This window comes from Prionailurus viverrinus, chromosome A3, assembly GCF_022837055.1.
Source record: "Prionailurus viverrinus isolate Anna chromosome A3, UM_Priviv_1.0, whole genome shotgun sequence".
NCBI lineage: Eukaryota > Metazoa > Chordata > Mammalia > Carnivora > Felidae > Prionailurus > Prionailurus viverrinus.
The window spans coordinates 16,037,913-16,057,448 of NC_062563.1; the positions used below are offsets into that span (position 1 = coordinate 16,037,913).

The 19,536-nt window shown below is 51.9% G+C and overlaps 1 protein-coding gene across 2 annotated transcripts; it reads right to left on the bottom strand.

Moving 5' to 3' along the window:
- Window positions 1-4,234: 4,234 nt before the first annotated feature.
- On the bottom strand, window positions 4,235-17,904 carry CCN5 (cellular communication network factor 5). Of its 2 annotated transcripts, none has more exons than XM_047853950.1 (5): window positions 17,596-17,904; window positions 17,329-17,421; window positions 12,855-13,071; window positions 7,057-7,311; window positions 4,235-5,247 (listed from the first exon to the last, which is right to left on the bottom strand). In XM_047853950.1, exons 2-5 carry the CDS (start codon window positions 17,386-17,388, stop codon window positions 5,027-5,029), a joined length of 753 nt encoding a protein of 250 aa, XP_047709906.1. In that variant the 5' UTR covers window positions 17,389-17,421; window positions 17,596-17,904; the 3' UTR covers window positions 4,235-5,026. The 2 variants fall into 2 exon arrangements, with proteins under 2 accessions (XP_047709906.1, XP_047709907.1); XM_047853951.1 differs by having other exon boundaries at window positions 17,329-17,443.
- Window positions 17,905-19,536: the final 1,632 nt, after the last annotated feature.

Genomic DNA, 19,536 nt, shown 5'->3' on the forward strand with positions numbered 1-19,536 from the left:
TGGAATGTGACACAAGATATTTGCATTTCTAACCAGTTCCCAGATGATGCTGATGCTTCTGGTCCGGGGACCCCACTCTGAGAACTATTGAGGTTGAGTGTTGGGTGGGGATGGGGTGAGCTCTGACCCACCCAAACATGGCCACTGGGAAATCACTGCCAACCGGGCAGCCACTCCCATTTGACAACGATGGCGTATTTACCTTTCTAAGTCCCCATTAAATCCCTTTTTCAAAATGCTGAATGAAGGTATATCATTTCATTCATTCAATAAGGACCAAGCCTGGTTCTGTCCTCGGTGTTGTTCTAAGTCCTGGGAATCCAGGAAACAAAGCAGAAAAAATAGGTCCCAGCCAGCACTTGTGGAGTCAGGCAACAAATAATAAATGTTACAAACAAGTCAGGTCGTGTGTTAAAACATGGTACATGCTACGTGCATCAGAGGGACGGAACAGGGTGACTGAGGCAGGTTCTCTGTGAAGTGTTTACTTTGTGAGTCAAACTTGAAAGAAAGTGAGGGGATTAGCCATGGGGAAACTTGGGGGGAGATTATGCCAGGCATAGGGAACAGCCAGTGCGAAGGTCCTGAGGTGGGAGAATGTCTGGCATGTTCAAGAAACAGCCAGGAGCACCATGAGGTCAGAGCAGCACAAGCAAGGGGGAGAGTAATTGAGGATGAGGGCAGACAGGTGACTGGGGCACAGTGAGGGGCGCTGTAGGTTGTGTGGAGGCCTTTAGATGTTCTCAGGTGCAGGAGCGGCGTGGTCTGGCTTGGCTTGAACAGGATCCCTCTGCACACACTGCAAGGAGCAGAGTGGAAGTCAGGAGAGCAAGAAGAGGGTGTGAGGTCATCGGGGCAGAGATGATGGTAGCCCTGGCTGGGGAGCAGTGGAGAGGACAGGGTGGTAAGAGTTTATACATACCAGCAAACCCCATACTTGTCTGTAGTTCCATAACTAAATGGCCGGGTCAATGTGATCATCTACGCCTCTGTGCAGCGCCTCAAATTCCCGACCTTAACTCATGTCTCTATGTCAGTCTATGATCTTTGATCGTCTTTGATCTCCAGCTGCCTCTGGCCACACTGTCCTAGGTGACCACTGCATCCTCGAACTCAAGGCATCGAGGACACCCCCTCATCTGCCACCTGTAGAGCCTCCACCACTCCCCCGGGTTTCTGTTGGTGGCCCCTCCACTCTGCCGCCCTCCAGCCCAAAGCCCAGGGCTGTATTGGGTATCTTAGTTCCCCTGCTGCTCACGTGCATCCTTCAAACCAGATCTCACAGGCAATGTCAGGCTCTGCTGATTCTCCGTCTGTTCCCTCTTTCCCATGCCCACAGCTACCTGTCCAGGCCCGTGGGCCTCACCCCTGAACACTGCAGTGACTGCTCACAGGGGAGCCTGGTGGCCAGGGGCACGGGCTCTCGAGCAGGATTCTCTGGGTTTGAATCCTGGTTCTGCCCCTGTGAACTTGGGGCTTTTTCCTCAATTTGCCATCTCAGTTTCTCTGTCAGTGAAATGGGCATAATTATACTTCAAATGTTATTATGAGGGTCAAGTGAGAGATTACATAGAAAATGCTTGGAGCAGAGTCTTGTATGTGGTGAGAACTCAATAAATACTAGCTCTTTTAGCATTAATTTTTAAAGTTCATTATTTTGAGAGAGAGAGAGAGAGAGAACACAAGCAGGGGAGGAACAGAGAGAGGAGAAGAGAGAGAGAGAATCCCAAGCAGGCTCCACACTGTCAGTGCAGAGCCTGATGCGGGACTCAAACTCACAAACCGTGAGATCATGACCTGAACCAAAATCAAGAGTCTGACACTTAACTGACTGAGCCACCCAGGTGCCCCAGCTCTCTTATTATTTATGCAATAAGTCTTTATTGAGTACTTATTGTATAGAAACCTCCATCTACTGGAAGATAATCGAACCCAGGAAGAAGAGTGCAGACCCCAGCAATTCCACTCTTGAATGTTGATCCAACAGAAGTGTTCATCAATATCCAGCAGAAGACACGGGCTAGAATGACACCCTATTCATAATAGCCCCCATCCGGAAACTACCCATCAGGCATAGAAGGGGTAGAGAAAATGTAGTATATTCGTGCAAGGGAATAATACCATAGTGATGAGAAGGAATGCACGATTGTTACCTGCAACAACATGGATATTTAACAAGTATAAATGTAACGGGGAATGGCTGGGCCCAGCACCTCCAGCTGTGGGTTTCAGTGGGGGGAGTCTGATTTTCACCTAACCTGTGCCCCCCAAATGACCTCCTCTTCTTTACAAACAAAATTCCCAGCCTTTGCCTCATATCTTTCCCTGACTTGCCAAAGAACCGTGAAGGCAGGACAATAATAATAGCCTGTATTTCGGGTGAACACAGAGGAATTACCGCAACCTAATATGGGAACTCATCAACACAGTGATCCTTTAGGGTGGGTACTGCTCTTTATGCCCATTTTACAGATGAAAAAACTAAAGCACTAAAAGGTCAAGTCAAGAGGATGATAGCTAAAATTGTTATTTCAGGGGCGCCTGGGTGGCTCAGTCGGTTAAGCGTCCGACTTCGGCTCAGGTCGTGATCTCGCGGTCCGTGAGTTCAAGCCCCGTGTCGGGGTCTGTGCTGACCGCTCAGAGCCTGGAGCCTGTTTCAGATTCTGTGTCTCCCTGTCTCTGACCCTCCCCCGTTCATGCTCTGTCTCTCTCTGTCTCAAAAATAAATAAACGTTAAAAAAAAATAAAATTGTTATTTCAGTCTCAGAATACTCAACAACCCTCTGTGTAGAGCGCTGCTGTTCAGCCCACTTTACAGAAAAGGACCCTGAGGCACGAAGAAGTTAGGTACCGCCTAAGATCACACCAGGAAACAGCAGAGCTGGGTTGGGCTGGATGGCCAAGCCCACTCTGTACAGCTCTGTTCACAGCTGCTTGATAGTGAGGTCACAGGCCTTGTAGCCAGATGGCCCAGGGCCCAGCACCACAATCCTAGGACAACCCGTTACTCTGGTCTCAGTTTACCCATCTCTAAAATGGGAATATCGATAGCGTTTTCCTTTAGGGATGTCCCAAGGGCAACATGCAATTGTGGGTAAAGTGCCCGGAAGCAAGGGCCCCACATGCAGGAATCATTGGACACAGGTCTTTTGTCCTCATCCTCGCTCTCACTGTTTCTAGGGATATTCTCCGAATTTTCCCCGGCAATGTGTTCAGAGTTTACCCCTGTGGAGCCTGACCCACTGAAACTCTCATCCCGTAAGAGAGCATCAACTCAGCCTTGAGTCAGGTAAACTGGGCGTCCAAGCAGCTTTCTCATCTGTGAACTAGAGTTTTGTGAGGAATAAGTGGCCCAGACGCTGCCTGTGATTCTCTGTCTGGGGTTTTTGGAGGAGGTGTTACCTGAGTAAAGTGCTGGAGGCAGCTGTCCCCAGGGGCAGGTCATGTGCCTTCTGTGAGCTGGGGCCACCCTTCGCCTCCTCTGCAGAGTATCTCAGGGCCCTAGACTCCCAGGCTCCCTTGCCTCTCACCTTCCGGGGGAGGGGGTGATGTGACCAATGGAAGGCACTAATGGAAACTGGGGGGTAGGAGAAGCAGAAGCCAGGTCTGCCTCCCCATCTCCATCGCTTTTTGCTAGGTCTGCAAGGCTGCGTGTCCTTGGGGGCTCCTGCTCCCCGCAGCCGGCCCTGCTGTGGTTCCACCTTCTGCTGGTTGATCACGGCTTCTGGGCTCTGCTCTCCCTCAAACCCTGCATCCCAACAGCTGGTGCCAAGTGAAAGAAGCCATTCACAAGACAATACCTCCTGCGTGATGCTCTTTGTGTTAAGAACAGGCAGCTAGCTATCCGTCATCTAAGGTGCTGGAACTCAGAACCGTGGTTGCCTTCAGGGGTGGAGGGGATGACGGGGAAGGCGCCGTAGGAAACTTCCTGAGACGATGGAAATGTTTTGTACCTTGATGGGGGTATTGATTACACAGGCGTATACATTTGTAAAGACTCAGTAAACCATATGTTAAGACCTGTGTGTTTCACTGTGTGTAAGCCATGCCTCAATAAAATTAGCTTAATGAAAAGAAATCCCTGTTTAAATACTCCATGTTTTCTAATTTCCTGACTGGAGTGTGATGAGAACACAGCTTTCCTTTTTAAACACACAGATGTAGATCACAGAGGAGGAAAGAAAATTTATATGTAGGTTAAAAAAAAAAAAAGACAATAAAACATGAGACTTCAAACAATTGCACACTTGGGTGGGTTTATTTCAGGCCGTGTTCCCCAGTCGCTGGGGGCAAGCCTTCATTTTCCCCCTGATTTTCTCTGGTCTTAAATGTTGCGAAGCACCAAGCTCTATATAAAGCGTCTAGCTCAGTGCCTGGCACGTTGCAGGTGTGCGCGAAAGGTTCATTTTTATTAACAAGAGTTGGTTTTAACGGATCCCTTTCAGGCCTGTTTTCTTTCTTCAAGACAGTGTGATTTCACGTTGTGATTTTCACAAAGGGTGCAGCCTCTGCATGCTGCCCTTGGATGGGGAGCGCTTTCTCAGACAGCATAAGCTTGACCTACAAGCTCTTGCCTAGGCATGTACCTGGGACGTTTTTATGTCAACTCCAGGAAAGGGAGCAAGAGATTCAGAATATCTGTGCGCCCCTCTTCACCACACCCCCGGGAAAATAGCCAGTCCAGCCCAGCACCTGCCTTGGCCTAATGATTAAGGGACAGCTGGTTGCCTTATCTGCTGGAAAGTTTGCCCATGTGTGTGTTTGATAAAGGCTGTGTGGAGGCTGGTAATGGACCAGAAGACCCTGGAAACCTTGGCCAGCTCCCTAGGCTGTGAGGTAGAGGAAGGGAGACTGGGGCACACAACCCAGCTCTATCTCAGGGTCCAGATGGACCAGACGGCTTGTGAACATTCTTGTCCTCCAGGGCCTGCATGGCGTTGCCCCAGTCAAGGGTGTGGGGAGGGCCCAGGCACGGGGCTGCCTGCTGGATTAGGGTGGGCACCGAACCCCCCTTCCCAGCTCTGCTCTAAAAGGCACTGTTCTGTGGGCTGCGGCCCCTGGCAGGTGGACAGGGCCCAGTCAGGCACAGGTGGTGCTGGGTCTCCAGTCGGCAGAGGCGGTTCTGGTTGGACACCCGGGTGGCCACGCCCAGCCCGCAGGTGGTTGAGCAGGGGCCCCAGGCCGTGCTCCATTCTGGGCAGGGGATGCCAGGGGGTGGGGGAGCGACAAGGCCAGAAAACTGGGGTCCTGGGGGGGGGGGGAAGAAAAAGAGGTCAGCACTGCGAGGTCAGGGCTTGGCGGCTAAGTCAACCCAACTGCTAGCGGTGCCCTCTTGGTCACGTTGCTTAATCTCTCTGGACCTCGGTCTCTTCCCATGTAAATTTTCTACTGGCCGATTGTTAGGGCTGAATAAAATAATGGAGGGGAGGTGCTTAGCACAGTACTCCTACTTGTAAGCACCTCGTATGTGTGGGTTACTAGGCAGCTAGGATGGTGCCGGCCAGGACGGTGCCCCAGGAAGTGGCACGTTTCTCATTTCTGCACTCCTCCCCCCACGGCCTCTTACAGGAAGGAGATTGTGCGGGTAGTGGTACCGTGACCCGGCCGCAAAGATGCTAGAGGTTCTGAGGCTGTGCCCGGAACAAGACGGGGGGTTCACCACCGTCTAGGTTTTCCTCCTCTCACATCCGATTCTGCTCTGAGGTTTTGGTGTCCTTTCTTCTGGTCCTTTTTAACCAACTGGTTCTCAACTGGGGGTGATTTTGCTCCCCACCCCGGGACATTTGGCAACGTCCAGAGACCTTTTGGTGGTCACACTGGGAGTGGGGGTACTGGAGTCTAGCCGGGATGCTGCTAAGCATCCTATCAGCTCCCACGCGACAGAGGGTTACCCGGCCCACGTGTCACTAGTGCCAAAGTTGAGAAACCCCGCGTGATATGACTTGTGTGCGGTCTGTATGCACACGCACATGTACTCACATACCGGAGGCCAAATTGCATAGACAGTGCCCTCTCCTGCTTTTTACGCACAAGATGAACTCGCTGGCATCCTGCTGTGCATTGAAGCGGATGTGCCCCGTTCCGTCATGGGGATAACTACAGCCACCACGGACGGAGTGCTATGTTCCAGGCACTGCCTGACTACTTTCCTTGTGTTTACTCGCCCAGTCTCACAACAACTCTGCGAGGTGGATGCCCTTATTCTCATTTTGGAACAGTTGGAGGCACTGAAGCCCGGAGAAGTTAAGCAACTTTCTCAGAGTCCCACCGCTAGAAGTAGTGAAGCCGGGCTTAGAACCCCGGGCAGACTCCATGCTGAACCCACCATGCTCTACTCCCAATATGGTCCATCGCCAATGGACCCATGCCTTCTTTCCAGCTGCCTTTCTCTAGAAAAATCACATTCATATGATAATCATAATAACTCAGTGATGTAGCAAGAACCAAATCTCTAAAGAGTTTATAGCATGAGGTAACTGTCTTTCCTCCACCTCTGCCCCTAAGTCCACATCCCAGAGGCAACCACCTTGCCTGATTCAGTTTTGAGTTCCTCTTTGGGTACATCCAAATAATTACATATTAATACTAGTATACAATATTTAAATTATATAAATATATTATAATGCGTATTAGTATATTAGAATTATAATAGTAGTATGTCGTAATAGTACTTCCGCTATGAAATGCGAGCCTTTGGCTCAAGGATCCTAGCCCTCCTTTCCCTTCTCCACTCTGCCACTAATTTTCATTTTTCATGATTTATGACTTAAAATTATATTACTTCTTGTTTTGTCAGTTTCAAAGAGGTCTTGTGACTTCCCACTCTGCTCACCTAGTCTCCTCAGCCCGCACCCCCTCCCGGGTCCTGTCAGGGAAACCTGGGCTTTGACCTGTCCAGTCTCCTGGCTCCCGAGAAGCCCCGCCCTCGCCCCGCCCCCCTCCCCGGTGGCCCTGCCCCTGGCTTTGACCAGTCCAGAGTCCTGGCTCCTGAGAAGCCCCGCCCTCGCCCCGCCCCCAGGCGGCCCTGCCCCTGGCCTAGGCCAACCCTGCACTCACCTTGGGCTGGGAGGGGCTGGACCCCCAGCCCCCCTCCCTGGTCGCATACCCACTCAGGGCAGCACTTGCCCGGGACCTCAACCCTCCTGGGATACGGGCAGTCCCAGCTGGGCAGCCGGACGTCCTCACTGCACAGTGGCACACAGGTGAAGCCACCATCCTCACAGTGGCAGCGAACCCTGCAGTGGGGCTGGAAGGTCTCCCCATCTCGGTACACGCGGCCGTTCACCTCACAGCTCCCGTCATCCTCTCCCCCTGCAGAGGAGAAACCACACCCCCATCCGTGACCCCCAACTTTTCCCTGGGCAAGCCTGTGCCAGCCACATCCTCCACATGGTCTCTCTGCAGAGCTGGCCCAGATCCTGCTGGGGAGCAGTGCCCTTACAGGGTCAGGACACTGGGCCAAAGGGCTCCAGCCCATCGTATGTACCCCGTCCCCACTGCCAGCCTGCCCTGGAGCCAACAGGAACACAGCGTGGCACACTGCATCCTGACACAAGGGATGGGGAGACGCTGGCCTGGTCGGAGCCCCACTCTGCTTTATTAGCTCTGGACCTTGGCCAAGCGACTTCACTTCTTGCCTCAGTTTCCTCACCTGCAAAGTGGGTTATAATGATACTTATTTCACAGGGTTGTGGTATAGACAAAATGAAATGATATATGTAATGAATCCAACATAAAAGAGATCTTCGATAGATCCTAGCTGCTCTGTTGTTACTATGAATATAAGTACTATATATTAATAATATATAACATACGTACACAATGAGGGTTTCTGCAACAAAATTTCATTGTACATCTGCTGTGTGGTAGTCGTCCCTATTAGGCCAGGGCTTAACTTGCTGGCTGTGTGACTTTGGATAAGTTACTTGACTTCTCTGAGTCCCCTTAACAATAGCACTGATGAGAACAGCTCAGTACCTTCAGTTACACGAGATAATATGTACAAAACATCTGGCACAGTACTAGGCATATAGTAGGTGTTCAAGAAACACTCTTTGAACAGAGCCCTCAAGATGTGGACGCTATCCTCACTTCCTCCACTGGAAAAGCACTGCTTGAGGGCTGGGGCTGGGAGTGCTCCTGCCGGCACACCCCCATCCCCCAGGCCGGCTCAGAGCATGGATGGGACACACAGACCCTGGGGAAATGCCCTTTGCAATGCCCGGTGCAAGGCCCAGCACGTGAGAGACACTGATAAAAGAGTTCCGACTTCTTATAAATTCCAGAGATATGTAGTGTGCCCCTCCTGTGTGCCATCCACTGGGCTCCTAGGCAGGACTATGACACAGTCCTTGCCGTGAGGGATTGATGCCCAGGCAAGGGACAGATGTCACTGTCTCCAAGACAGAGTGAAGAGCCGTGGAGAGGTGCGTGTGAGCCGCCCGGGAAGTGCAGAGAGCTAGGAGGGGTCAGGAGGTTCTGGGGACAGATTTGCTGGAAGGCAGATTTTCCCAGGATTTCAGAGAGAAACCTCTAGCGAGCCTATACACACGCAGGAATTTGGGAACCACACAGATGTGGAGGGCAGTCCCTGTTCCCACTTGCTAGCTGTGGAAACTGAGCCACGATACCCGCTCACGGGGCCACCAAGGATTGAAGGAGCCAGTGTACTTAAAGGATTTCGCCCCGAGTCTGGAACATGGCAGGTGAGTGGGAGCGGGTGATGCCTGTTCCTCTGAGAGGCACAGGTGGGCACTAGCAGTCTCCCCACTCCTTCTAGGCCGCAGCCCTTTGGCTCCAAATCCCTGGCCTTCTGGCCTGGATCATGTGGCCGCTGGTTTCCTGGAAACTGTAGGGGGCAGCTGTGCCTTAATCTACACCCTAAGCCTGGCCGAGCCTGGGTCTCCCACCAGACTCCTGATGTCACAGCCCTGGGGCCTCCCGGTCGGTCGCTGGGATGACTGGTAAACAGAGGGATTGTTTAGGAAAGTCAGCTGGAGTGGTGATAATTTTAGCAAGGTTTCCTGGCACCCCTCCTGGGTCCTACAGCTCAGGCTGGTTGGGAGTGGGAGCAATGGTCCCTGGGCAGTCACTCCCTACGCTGGGGTCTGCGTGCACCCTTGTGCGTGGTCCCAAACACATGAGGTACCTCCAAACTTACTCATCCTTGGATCCCCACCCCCGGCATACACATATAGTTGCCTCTACCTGGCCCTTCCAATACCTTCTTGTCCAGCAACCTCCCTCAAATAACTTTAGAGGGGCTCCTCTAAAGGGGCTCCTGGGTGGCTCAGTCAGTTAAACAGCCGACTCTTGATTTTGGCTCAGATCATGATCTCATGGTTTGTGAGATGGAGCCCAGCATGGAGCCTGCTTGGGATTCTCTCCCCCTTGCTCTCTGCCCTTCCCCCCTTCCATCCCCCCACCCCTCTCATGCTCTTTCTCTCTAAATAAATAAACAAACAACAAGCAAACATTAAAAAATTAAAAAAAGAAACTTGAGAGCCCAGTCTTGTTATCTGGTGATTTCTACATCCTTCTTTCCCTCTGAGGGTCCCTTACAGGAGAGGGAACGACAGGGTATTTGTTTTTTGTTTGTTTGTTTGTTTACCTTTAGCCACTTGCACACTGTGTGACCATAGGCAGGTGATTTAACCTCTCTGACCCCCACTTCCTTCATCTGCAAAATAAATTTAATAATAGGACCTTCCTCATTATTAAGGGTAAAATGAAATCATGTGTGTAAAGGGCTTGTTCACAGGACATGCTCAATAAATGCCTGTTCCTGTGCCTCTTCCTGCTAGCTTCTCTAGAACTCCTACTCTCATTCATTCATTCATTCAACGCTTATTTATTGGGTACCTACTATGCATCAGGAACTGTTCTGGGTACTTGTGGTATAGCGATGACTAAAACAGGCAAACATCCTGCCCTCATTGGAGCTTTCACCCTAGCAGAAATAAGCACAATAAGCAAGTAGAGTTTATGATGTCAGATGGTGATTAGAGCCAGAAAAATAATGGAGGGAAGGGTTTTAAGAGAGGGGTGTTGAAAATGGTGATCACGGAAGGCCTCACCAAGAGGGTGATATTTGAGTAAAGATGTGAAGGAGGTATAGGAACTTGCCATGCATGTATCTGGGGGAAAGAATGCTGGTAGACAAGCAGCCAGTGCAAAGGCCCTGAGGTAGGAGCCTCCCTGGGATATTTAAGGAACAAAATAGGCCAGTGTGGCTGAAGCAGAGAGTGGGAGGGAGAGAGGGGGTTCGATGGGGTCAGAGAGAAAGTAGGAGCAGGACCCTGTGGGGCCTTGTAGCCACCAGGAGGACTTTGGCTTGTATTCGGAGGTGGTAGGAAGCTCTTGGAGGCCTTGAGGCCAAGGATGGATGTGGTCTGATGTATGTATGGAAAGGGCCCTGTGGCTGCTGTGTTGGAAACAGGCGAAAGGCAAGGAGAGAAGCAGGGAGACAGTTATGCAGCCACCGCAACATCCATCACGTGATGATGGGGCTCAGACCAGGCTGGTAGCAGGGGCTGGACTGGGAACGGAAGGTTCTAGAAATATCTTGAAGACTTTGCTTGTGGGAAGTATGTGGGATGTGCAAAAATGAGAGAGGTCAAGAATGACTGTAAAGTTTGAAACTCAAGCCACAGGAAGGGCGGGGATGCCCTCGGCTGAGTGCGGAGGCTGCATGCTTGGGGTATGAGGGATCAGAGGCTTATGATGGACACGCACAGAGACTGGAGTCGGCCGTCAGAGGTCTGTCCAACAGGAACTGACAGGAGAGTTTTTGGGCAGCACATTCCCTCCAGAGCTAAGACCTAGACCCAGGCTAGGAGCTAGCCTCCTCCTAGCTGGCTCTGGCTCATCTGTGGGGTTCACCAGCCTCCAGATTTGGTTCATGAACACCCACTATGTTGCCTGACTAGCACTGGGAGTTGTAGGAAGAAGCAAAGACTAAATACATCTTTGACCTCCAGCTGTTTGAAGTCTGAGTCAAGACAGACTAGGAAAAGCCCCTTAAAAAACTTAGTGACAATAACAGCCAATGTGTACTAATCATATGCTGAGTGTCAGGCAGAAGAGTGATGGAAAGGAGGATTGTGGAGCCAGCTCCCTGAGTTCAAATCCCAGCCCAGCTCCTTATGAGCTGTGTGATCCTGAGCAAGTTGCCTAACCTCTCTGTGCCTCTTTTTGTTTTTTCCCATTTATAAAATGCAAATGACATCAGGACCAACCTCATAAGGTTGTTTTGTTTAGTTTTTTTTTTTTTAACGTTTATTTATTTTTGAGACAGAGAGAGACAGAACATGAACGGGGGAGGGTCAGAGAGAGAGGGAGACACAGAATCTGAAACAGGCTCCAGGCTCTGAGCTGTCAGCACAGAGCCCGATGTGGGGCTCGAACTCACGGACTGCGAGATCATGACCTGGGCCGAAGTCGGACGCTTAACCGACTGAGCCACCCAGGCGCCCCACGGTTGTTGTGAGATTAAATGAGATAATATTTGTGAAACCCTTAGCGCCTCGCACACGGTAAGTGCCATGCAAGTGTTCAACAAATAAAGCTTTGCCGTGTGCTTTACATGTGTCCTGGCTAATTAAAACAATGGCCTGGTGAGCTAAATGTTACTTCTCTCATTTTTCCCTTTAGCAACCATCTATCAGTTTATAAAACAAATCACTACTTTCTCGTGATTATACTCCCCTGATCATAAAAAAACATTTAACAAGGATTTAGTGTTGATAACCTTATGTCTGTTAGTCTTGTTGTTATCAGTCTTTAAGCCTTGTTTTTTTCGATAAGTGGATTCATTGTCAATGATTCATGAGCCCCTCTCTTGTTCTTATTTTCTTAAAATGACACATGCAAATAGATGAAACAGATAGATGGCTCTACAAGACTCATTAAAAAAAAAAAAAAGAAAAAAGAGAACACTGTCACATTTTGCTGTTTCTCTAAGGCAGTGGTCCTTAAATAGAGATGATTTTGCTCCCCCAGGGCACACTTGGCAATGTCTGAGACAGATTGTCATGACCTGAGTCATGCTACTGGCATCCAGTGAGTAGAGACCAGGGATGCTGCTAAAAGTCCTACCGTGTGTAGGACAGCCCCCCTACAAAGAATTATAACAATTATCTGGCCCCAAAGAGTAAAGTTGAGAAACCCTGATCTAAAGTGCCAGAAGGCACCAAGGCCTAAAATGCTGAGAGATATAACATGGTCAAGGTCACTAGTAAATGGCAGACTCAGGACTCAAACGATAGCCCAAGGCTCCCAATCCAGGAGGAAGACAGAACAAAACGTTGCTTTAGAATCTGTGTGATCTGGTCCCAAGCTGTGTAAGAGTAATCATGCCCATTACTGTTACTAAGGCTCAGTTTGCTCATCTATAAAATGGGTCTGAAAGTACTTACCACATAGGATCGTTGTGAGGATTATGTGGCAAGTTTCAGCACACTGCCTGAGACGTATTACGCCCTAAATAAGCAGCAATGCTTTTATTTTCCCAAAAAGGTGTGAAGGTCCCAAGAAAGGATAGTAACATCTGGTTTGAATAATCTGGGAGGACTTCCAGGGGAGGAGTGTTTGAGCTCGCCTTTGACAGTGGGTTGTGATTTGGACAGGTAAGAATGGGGGGAGGCTGCTCAGGTGGAGGGCATGGTTGGATCAAAGACAAGGTCGGGGGGCGGGCAGAGGGAGGGCCCAGGGAAACGCGGGTCACCGGGTTTGGCTGGAAAGGATGGTGCACCTGATGTAAGGAGGTAGAGAGAGAAGAGCTTCTCTTTGACTCAGGTCCCCTCAGCCTTGACCCTCCCAAATATATCCACCGTCAGTCCCGCAAACCTGCTTACAGAGGCACACGGCCCCTCGGCCACCAGGGCCCGCCCTGGGCTGGCAGATCAGGCCCTGGCTGGGGTCGCAGACGTGGAGATGGTCGCAGGGCTCCCCCAGCCGCCGTGCACATACCCGGCAACAGTTGCAGCCGTCCAGCACCAGGGGCGCCCCCGGTGGGCATCGGGGTGGCGGCCAGGGGCAGACACATGGTGTTGGGCACAGCTGGGCACATACCTGCAGAGACAGAGACGTCACTCAGCCATGGCCGTTCAAGGGGGGCAGTGAGAGATCCACACTTTGGCCCCAGGGTCACACAGACCTGGCCTTGAACCTCGTGACACTCCTCCCTAAGAGACAGTTGGCATTGTGGTCATGAGCTAGAACTTTGGACTAGAACTCCAGTCCCGACTCTGCCTCTTATTAGCTGAGTGACCTTGGGCATGTTACTTAAGCTCTCTTAGCCTCAGTTTCCCTATCTGTAAAAAGGGGGCAATAGCAGTGTTTAGCTCAGAAGATTGTTTTGAAGAGTACATAAAGTGATGCATGTTAAACCCTGAGCAGGCAGCCAGGCATGGGGTAGGTGCTCAGTGCATTTAGCAAATGATGATCACTGTTGGGAATGACAAAGAAGGGCTGAGGCCCCGCCCTTTAGACACTATAGTAAGGCAAACGCCACAAAACAAAGGATTAAAATGACAGGGCACTGGGGCGCCTGGGTGGCTCAGTCGGCTAAGTGTCCGACTTCGGCTCAGGTCATGATCTCGCAGTTCATGAGTTCGAGCACTGTGTCTGGCTCTGTGCTGACAGCTCAGAGCCTGGAGCCTGCTTCAGATTCTGTGTCCCCCTCTCTCTCTGCCCCTCCCATGCTCATGCTCTGTCTCTGTCTCTCTCTCTCTCTCTGTTAAAAATAAATAAACATTAAAAAAAATTTTTTTTTGGGGCGCCTGGGTGGCGCAGTCAGTTAAGCGTCCGACTTCAGCCATGTCACGATCTCGCGGTCCGAGAGTTTGAGCCCCGCGTCAGGCTCTGGGCTGATGGCTCAGAGCCTGGAGCCTGTTTCCGATTCTGTGTCTCCCTCTCTCTCTGCCCCTCCCCCGTTCATGCTCTGTCTCTCTCTGTCGCAAAAATAAATAAACGTTGAAAAAAAAAATTAAAAAAAAAAATTTTTTTTAAATAAAAAATAAAATAACAGGGCACTATATGTTTTCTAGCACATAGATTGCAAATCTTTATCTCGACAGCTGAATAAATCAAACAGTATCATAGATGTTTTTGATTGTTGGAATAACCCAGAATATATTTCTGGATACTTATCAAATCAGCCAGGAAACTTGGGAAAATACTGAACCCCAGACCTCCCCTGGGACTTACCAAATAGAACCTCCAGAGGCAGGGCCCCGGAATCTGTATTTGTACCAGGCTGCCAGGGGCTTCTGATGCACAGCTAGGATTTTGGCACCTCTGCTCCAGTTCTAACCCCCAGCCCCTGGCCATGGAGAGATGGGGACCCTCGGCTCCAGAGAGAACAAGGGTCTTGCCAAAAGTCACAGTGTGTTAGCCACAGAGCTGGGAGCCTGCTTCCTCCTTAAGGATGCTATAGTCGGGAAAAGCCTGAGCCAGGGACCCACCCCCCAGGTGGGTATCGACCCAAGTGTCCTGGCTGTTTCTTCCCACTCAGGACACAGAAACAACCAAACCAGAAACCGGATGCCATGGTCTCCCCATATGTCCATTTGGAGGTGGGGACCAAGAGGCAGGCGTAACTCAAGATGTTCCCAGTGGCCCCCTCCGTGAGGGACCAATCCTTAGTTCAGTAGGATCTTTGGAGGACCAGAGGGTTTTACCTGGAGAATGGAAGCCTTACAGTTTACAAAGATCAAACTAATAACCTCCTATCTTTGGTGTGGCCCCAAAGCAGGCAATGACCTCTTTGCCCTAATCCCCGCTTTGCCCCAACCCTACCACCGTCCTGCAAACCTGCCTTCAGTGGCCTGCAGCTCACACCCTGGCCACCAGGGGCCGCCCCAAACTGGCCAACCAGCCTTGGGTGGGAGGGGGTGTCACAGACCAGGCTAGGGCAGCACTGGTAACAGGTTCAAGCGTGGAGCCTCACAGGGGAGAGAGTTCCTGCCTCTGCAGGAATTCCAAGCAGGAGACTGGGTGATACCAAAGAGATTCTAGAGAAGTTGGCCTACGCTCGCTCCTCAAAGCGTGGTCTGGACCAGCAGCAGGAGCAGCGTCACCCGGAAGTCTGTTGCAGTATCTGGGGCCCCGCTTTATGAGTCTGACTCTGCCTTTTAACAAACCTAGAAATTATTCTCATGGAATTGACCCAGCGAGCAATCAGCCGGACTCTGGGGTTCCCTTTCAAACCAGAGGGTGGGCTCCCTCGGTGAGTGGGAAGTGGGGACTCTGACCAGAACTGGCTCTCGGGTCCCTCCCACCTGAAAGCCGGGGTGCCAGGCCACAGACTGTCTGGCTTGCACCCAGGTTCCCACTTTGGCTTTCCATGAGCAAGCGTGGCCAGGGCCAGATGTGCAGGTCCTGACACGCAGGAGGGGCTGCTACTAATATCAGTGATTATGGCTAACAGTTACCACGGGCAGCCGTAATGTGTCATCTGATTTAGCCCTGCGAGGTGAGGTGCCAGCACTGTGCCCACCGTAGAAGCTCAAAACAGTGTGGCCACGTCACCAGTAAGAGGCAGAGCCAGGACCGGAATCTGGGTTCACGTGAATCCAAGGCCCAGGTCGTAATTATCACACCTACCTTGGGGAGCTGTTTGCCAGCTTAGCCTCTGCTTCAGTTTGCCCATTTGTTCAGGACAGTCAGTGACAGGTCAAGGGAGCACACCAAGGGGAGGTAGGCCCTCTCTGGTCTCCCTCTATCTCCATGCCCTTCCCAACCACCCCCTGCACACATGGTTTTTCCAGACCCTTGCTGCGGTCACCAAGGAGGAAGAGCCCTGGACACAGAATATTCTAGGAAGAGTTGAAATCCAAGTTCTACCACTGACTGGCTGTGTGACTTTCAACACCACGCTGCTGAACCGCTTTGTCGGGGAGGGAGCTGTTTCCTTCTCAGTAAAACAAACCTATCTTAAAATTGTGACAGGGATAAAAGGTCACGGCTAGCTCTCGATCATCGTGACTGTCTGTTTCCAGGTCTCTGCCACCTGCCCCTGTTCACAGGCCTGAGCCCAGGAGCCCACAGCCCGCCGGAAGGCTCGGAATTCTCGTTCTGAGGATTGTTGTAGCTTTCCGTGTTCATGATGACCAGGTCCCTGAGTCCTGTGCAGGATGCTGCCTGGCTCCCTGGGACCAGGAAGAATGGAGGTGAGGACAGTGGGCCCAGGATGGCTTCATTTTGGTCTTTTATATAAGCCTGGGCCCAGAACCCCGAGCCCCCAAGCCACCCACCTAAGCATGATGTTCTGCCGGGAGCCTTCGGGAGAACAAACAGTGGGACTGGAACGCTGGCGGAGTTCTGGGCCTTGCCCCACCACTGCTCAGGACCCAGAAGAGCAAAACTTCTGCTGTGCTCCTCAGCAGAGCATGAAAGCCCAGTGAGATCATGGCTCGCAGTGGGGCCAATCTCCAAGGCGTCGGGAACTCAGCATTTGCTGAGGGAATCACAGGGATCAGCAGCTGTGGCCTCGATCCAGGTAGGGGAGAGGCCCAGGCAGGAGAGGCACAAGTAGAAGCACCCCTTCCCCACCCTCCACACACTCAAGCCTTTCCTGGGCTCCACTTCCTCTATTGCTCTGATGTTTCTTTGCTGTGTGATGTTAGTCAAGTTGCTTGCCCTCTCTGAGTCCTGCTTGACTAAAAACAGGGGATAATAAATCCTTACGAGGTTGTTGGATACGTTACGCAAGGTAGATGTTTCACAGACCTTCTGAAAAAATGTCCCATAAGAGATCATCATTCCACAAGGTGTCTCCCTGTCCCCTTTCAGCCAGGTCTGCAGGTCACTAGGTCACTCACTGCCAACAGCATTAACGCCCTTGCAGCGTGAACTTTTCTGATCAGTTAGACACCAACATCCTTTCAAACCCTGGCTCACAATCAGGCAAAGCAGGGTGTATGTGGCATCTCCTTATTTGTAATGAGGATGCCCACTTCAGCTTTGTAGGGCTCTGGGGACTGCTAATAGTCACGACCCTCTGCTTCTGAACACCTGCCACGTTCCGGGTGCTGCGCTGAGTACTTTTGATGAATTACCATAAATGATCTTCACAAAAGCCTCATGATCATTATGCCCATTTATCCAAGGAAGCAGCTGAGGCTCGGAGAGGAGAAGGGACTTGCCTGAGATCACACAGCAGAGCTGGCCAGGGGCAACTCTCTGGGCACCAGGGAGGGAAGCCCGGCTGTGCCCAACATAGAAGACCTGCAGGAATTCTTTTAGGGGGTCCTTGGCAGTGATTTCACACCTCCCCAACACACCAAGGAAGTCAGCAGGATGTTTTGGGGCCCAGGGCCCCCTTACCTTTGAGAGGAGGCAGAGGAGGGAGAAGGCCAGAAGGTGGGTCTGTAGTGTGACTCTCATGTCACTGTGTCCCCCACGGAGCCGGCTTTCAGCCTGGGAGGCAGGACCTGTGAGTCTTTATGTTCCGGCAGCTGTGAGGTCACTGCCAGGCACACAGGCTCACACACACACACAGATGCACACGCACACACAGATGCACACACACGCTGGTCTCTGCATTCCTGCTCCTCTCCCCATCCTCATGCTCCCACTGATGAGCCCATTTACCTGAAGATGAGACGGCGAGGCCACCAAGAAGGTGCCTACCAGTGTGAGCGTGTGTGTGTGTGTGCGTGCGTGTGTGCGCACGCCCGTGTGTGAAAGCCAGAGCCAATGCCAGTGCCAGGAGCCTGTGACAGGCTGGCAGGGGCCTCTCTGGCTCCTCCCAGCCCAGGAAGGGAAGGGGACCTTCCTGGGCTGCTGCTCTTGCTGATGAGCCCTGGCCCGACCCCTGCCCGCCCCCCTGGGGGCTGTGGCTCCAGAAAGAGCTCAGCAGATACCCCCTTTGCCGCGCCGACCCAAATCCTCCGAAGCCCCGTGGCCCGGACTCTGGGCAGTTTCAGCTGGGCCTGTGGTTTCTGGCAGGAAGATTGGCGGCCATCCAGAGGCGGGTGTGACCCAGAGCAAAACTTCCCTGGGCGGCCTGTTTGCTTTTGGCAACAAGAGGCCTCCCCAATGCCTGCTTCCCCGGGCTCCAGGAGGTGGCCCACAGTGGGTGAGCCCCGTGCAGGCTGGACCTATTGTGTGCCAGTGCTTGCCGGGCCCCTGCCAGATGATCTAGAAGAACCAAATCCATTTCGTTTAATTCAGCCATCTCTGAGGCCCCCTCTGTAGGAGCTGGAGACACAAGAGTGACCTTGGGACAAAGCCCAGAGTGGGTGACGACAGAGGGAAAACAGGTGGAATTTCTGGGCATACTGAGGAGGGGTCCTTGTTCAGACCGAAGGGAAGGGGTGGCTGCCTGGGGGAGGCGCCTTCACAGAGAACCACAGGAAAAGGAGGTGTGAGGAGAATGTTGCAGGCAGAGGCAAACACAGCAGGAGTGAGCGTGATAACATGCCTACTCTGGGAGCCAAAGGTGTGGCCGGAGCTGGCGGAGGTGGGGAGGGGTGTTCTACATGGGGAGCAGGACACCGAATTCATACTGCCAGTGTCTGGGGCCATCTCCAACGATCCAGCCACCAGGGCTGCCGGACATGGGCAACTGCTTGGGTTGTGGCATTTGGCAAAGATAATCACCGGTGGTGTCAAGGGGGGGCTGGGGAGGGCTTTGGCCCCCATAATCTCCACCAGTACCCCAAAACTTGAAGTGAAGGCGCTGGGTTCCAGAATGGGCGGTTGGTGAGGAAGAAGGGTGAGCTGATATAGGGGTCAGACTGAGTGGATTTCCTAGGGGGAAACGCCCTCCCAGCTGCAGTCCTGGGGAAGGAGGCAATGGGGAGGGGAGATAAAGGTTGAAATGTACGACCCCGGCTCCGTCTCTGTGGGTTCTGGCTGGAGGGGGAGGGCAGGGGGTCCCTTGGCCTGCAGGGAAGGGGATGCGGTCCTCGTTTATAAATGCTTCTATTTCAGTCAGAGGCATGCCTAGGGGACTCTACACACGGAGCGGATCCTTGCTGAGCACCCCCTCCTTCGCACGACAGAACTATTTTCCATAATAATCATAAAATGAAACAAATACTTTTCATGTATGACCTAAGGTTTGCACTTACCAAACAAAAACACCACCCTCCACAGCTCACACTGTGTCACAGTTTTAATGTTTATTTTTGAGAGAGAGAGAGAGTGACAGACAGAATGTGGGCAGGGGAGGAGTAGAGAGAGAGGGAGACAGAACCTGAAGCAGGCGCCAGGCTCTGAGCTGTCAGCACAGAGCCCGGCGCAGGGCTCAAACTCATGGACCCTGAGATCATGACATGAGCTGAAGTCAGATGCTTAACCGACTGAACCACCCAGGCACCCCTCACCGTTTTAAATTTTTAGCACAGACCCAAATTCCAAGGAGTCACGTAGAATGAGAGAATTGACAGACCTCTAGCTCCGTCTTCACTGTCACTCAGCATCCACTGATGCTTTTCATCTACTGTCGGGGTGCAGAACTGTCACCCCCAGGGTTAGAGACAGGTGCTGTGCAACATTCCAAACTGTCAGGCACTTCTGCTCTCAGTG

Coding starts and splice junctions, on each gene's coding strand:
- CCN5 (XM_047853950.1), bottom strand. CDS start 17,388: ATGAGAGTCACACTACAGACCCACCTTCTGGCCTTCTCCCTCCTCTGC. Junction 13,072..17,328: donor TCCTCTGCCTCCTCTCAAAG/GTAAGGGGGCCC, acceptor CTGTCTCTGCAG/GTATGTGCCCAGCTGTGCCC. Junction 7,312..12,854: donor CCGAGGGGCCGTGTGCCTCT/GTAAGCAGGTTT, acceptor TCTCCTCTGCAG/GGGGAGAGGATGACGGGAGC.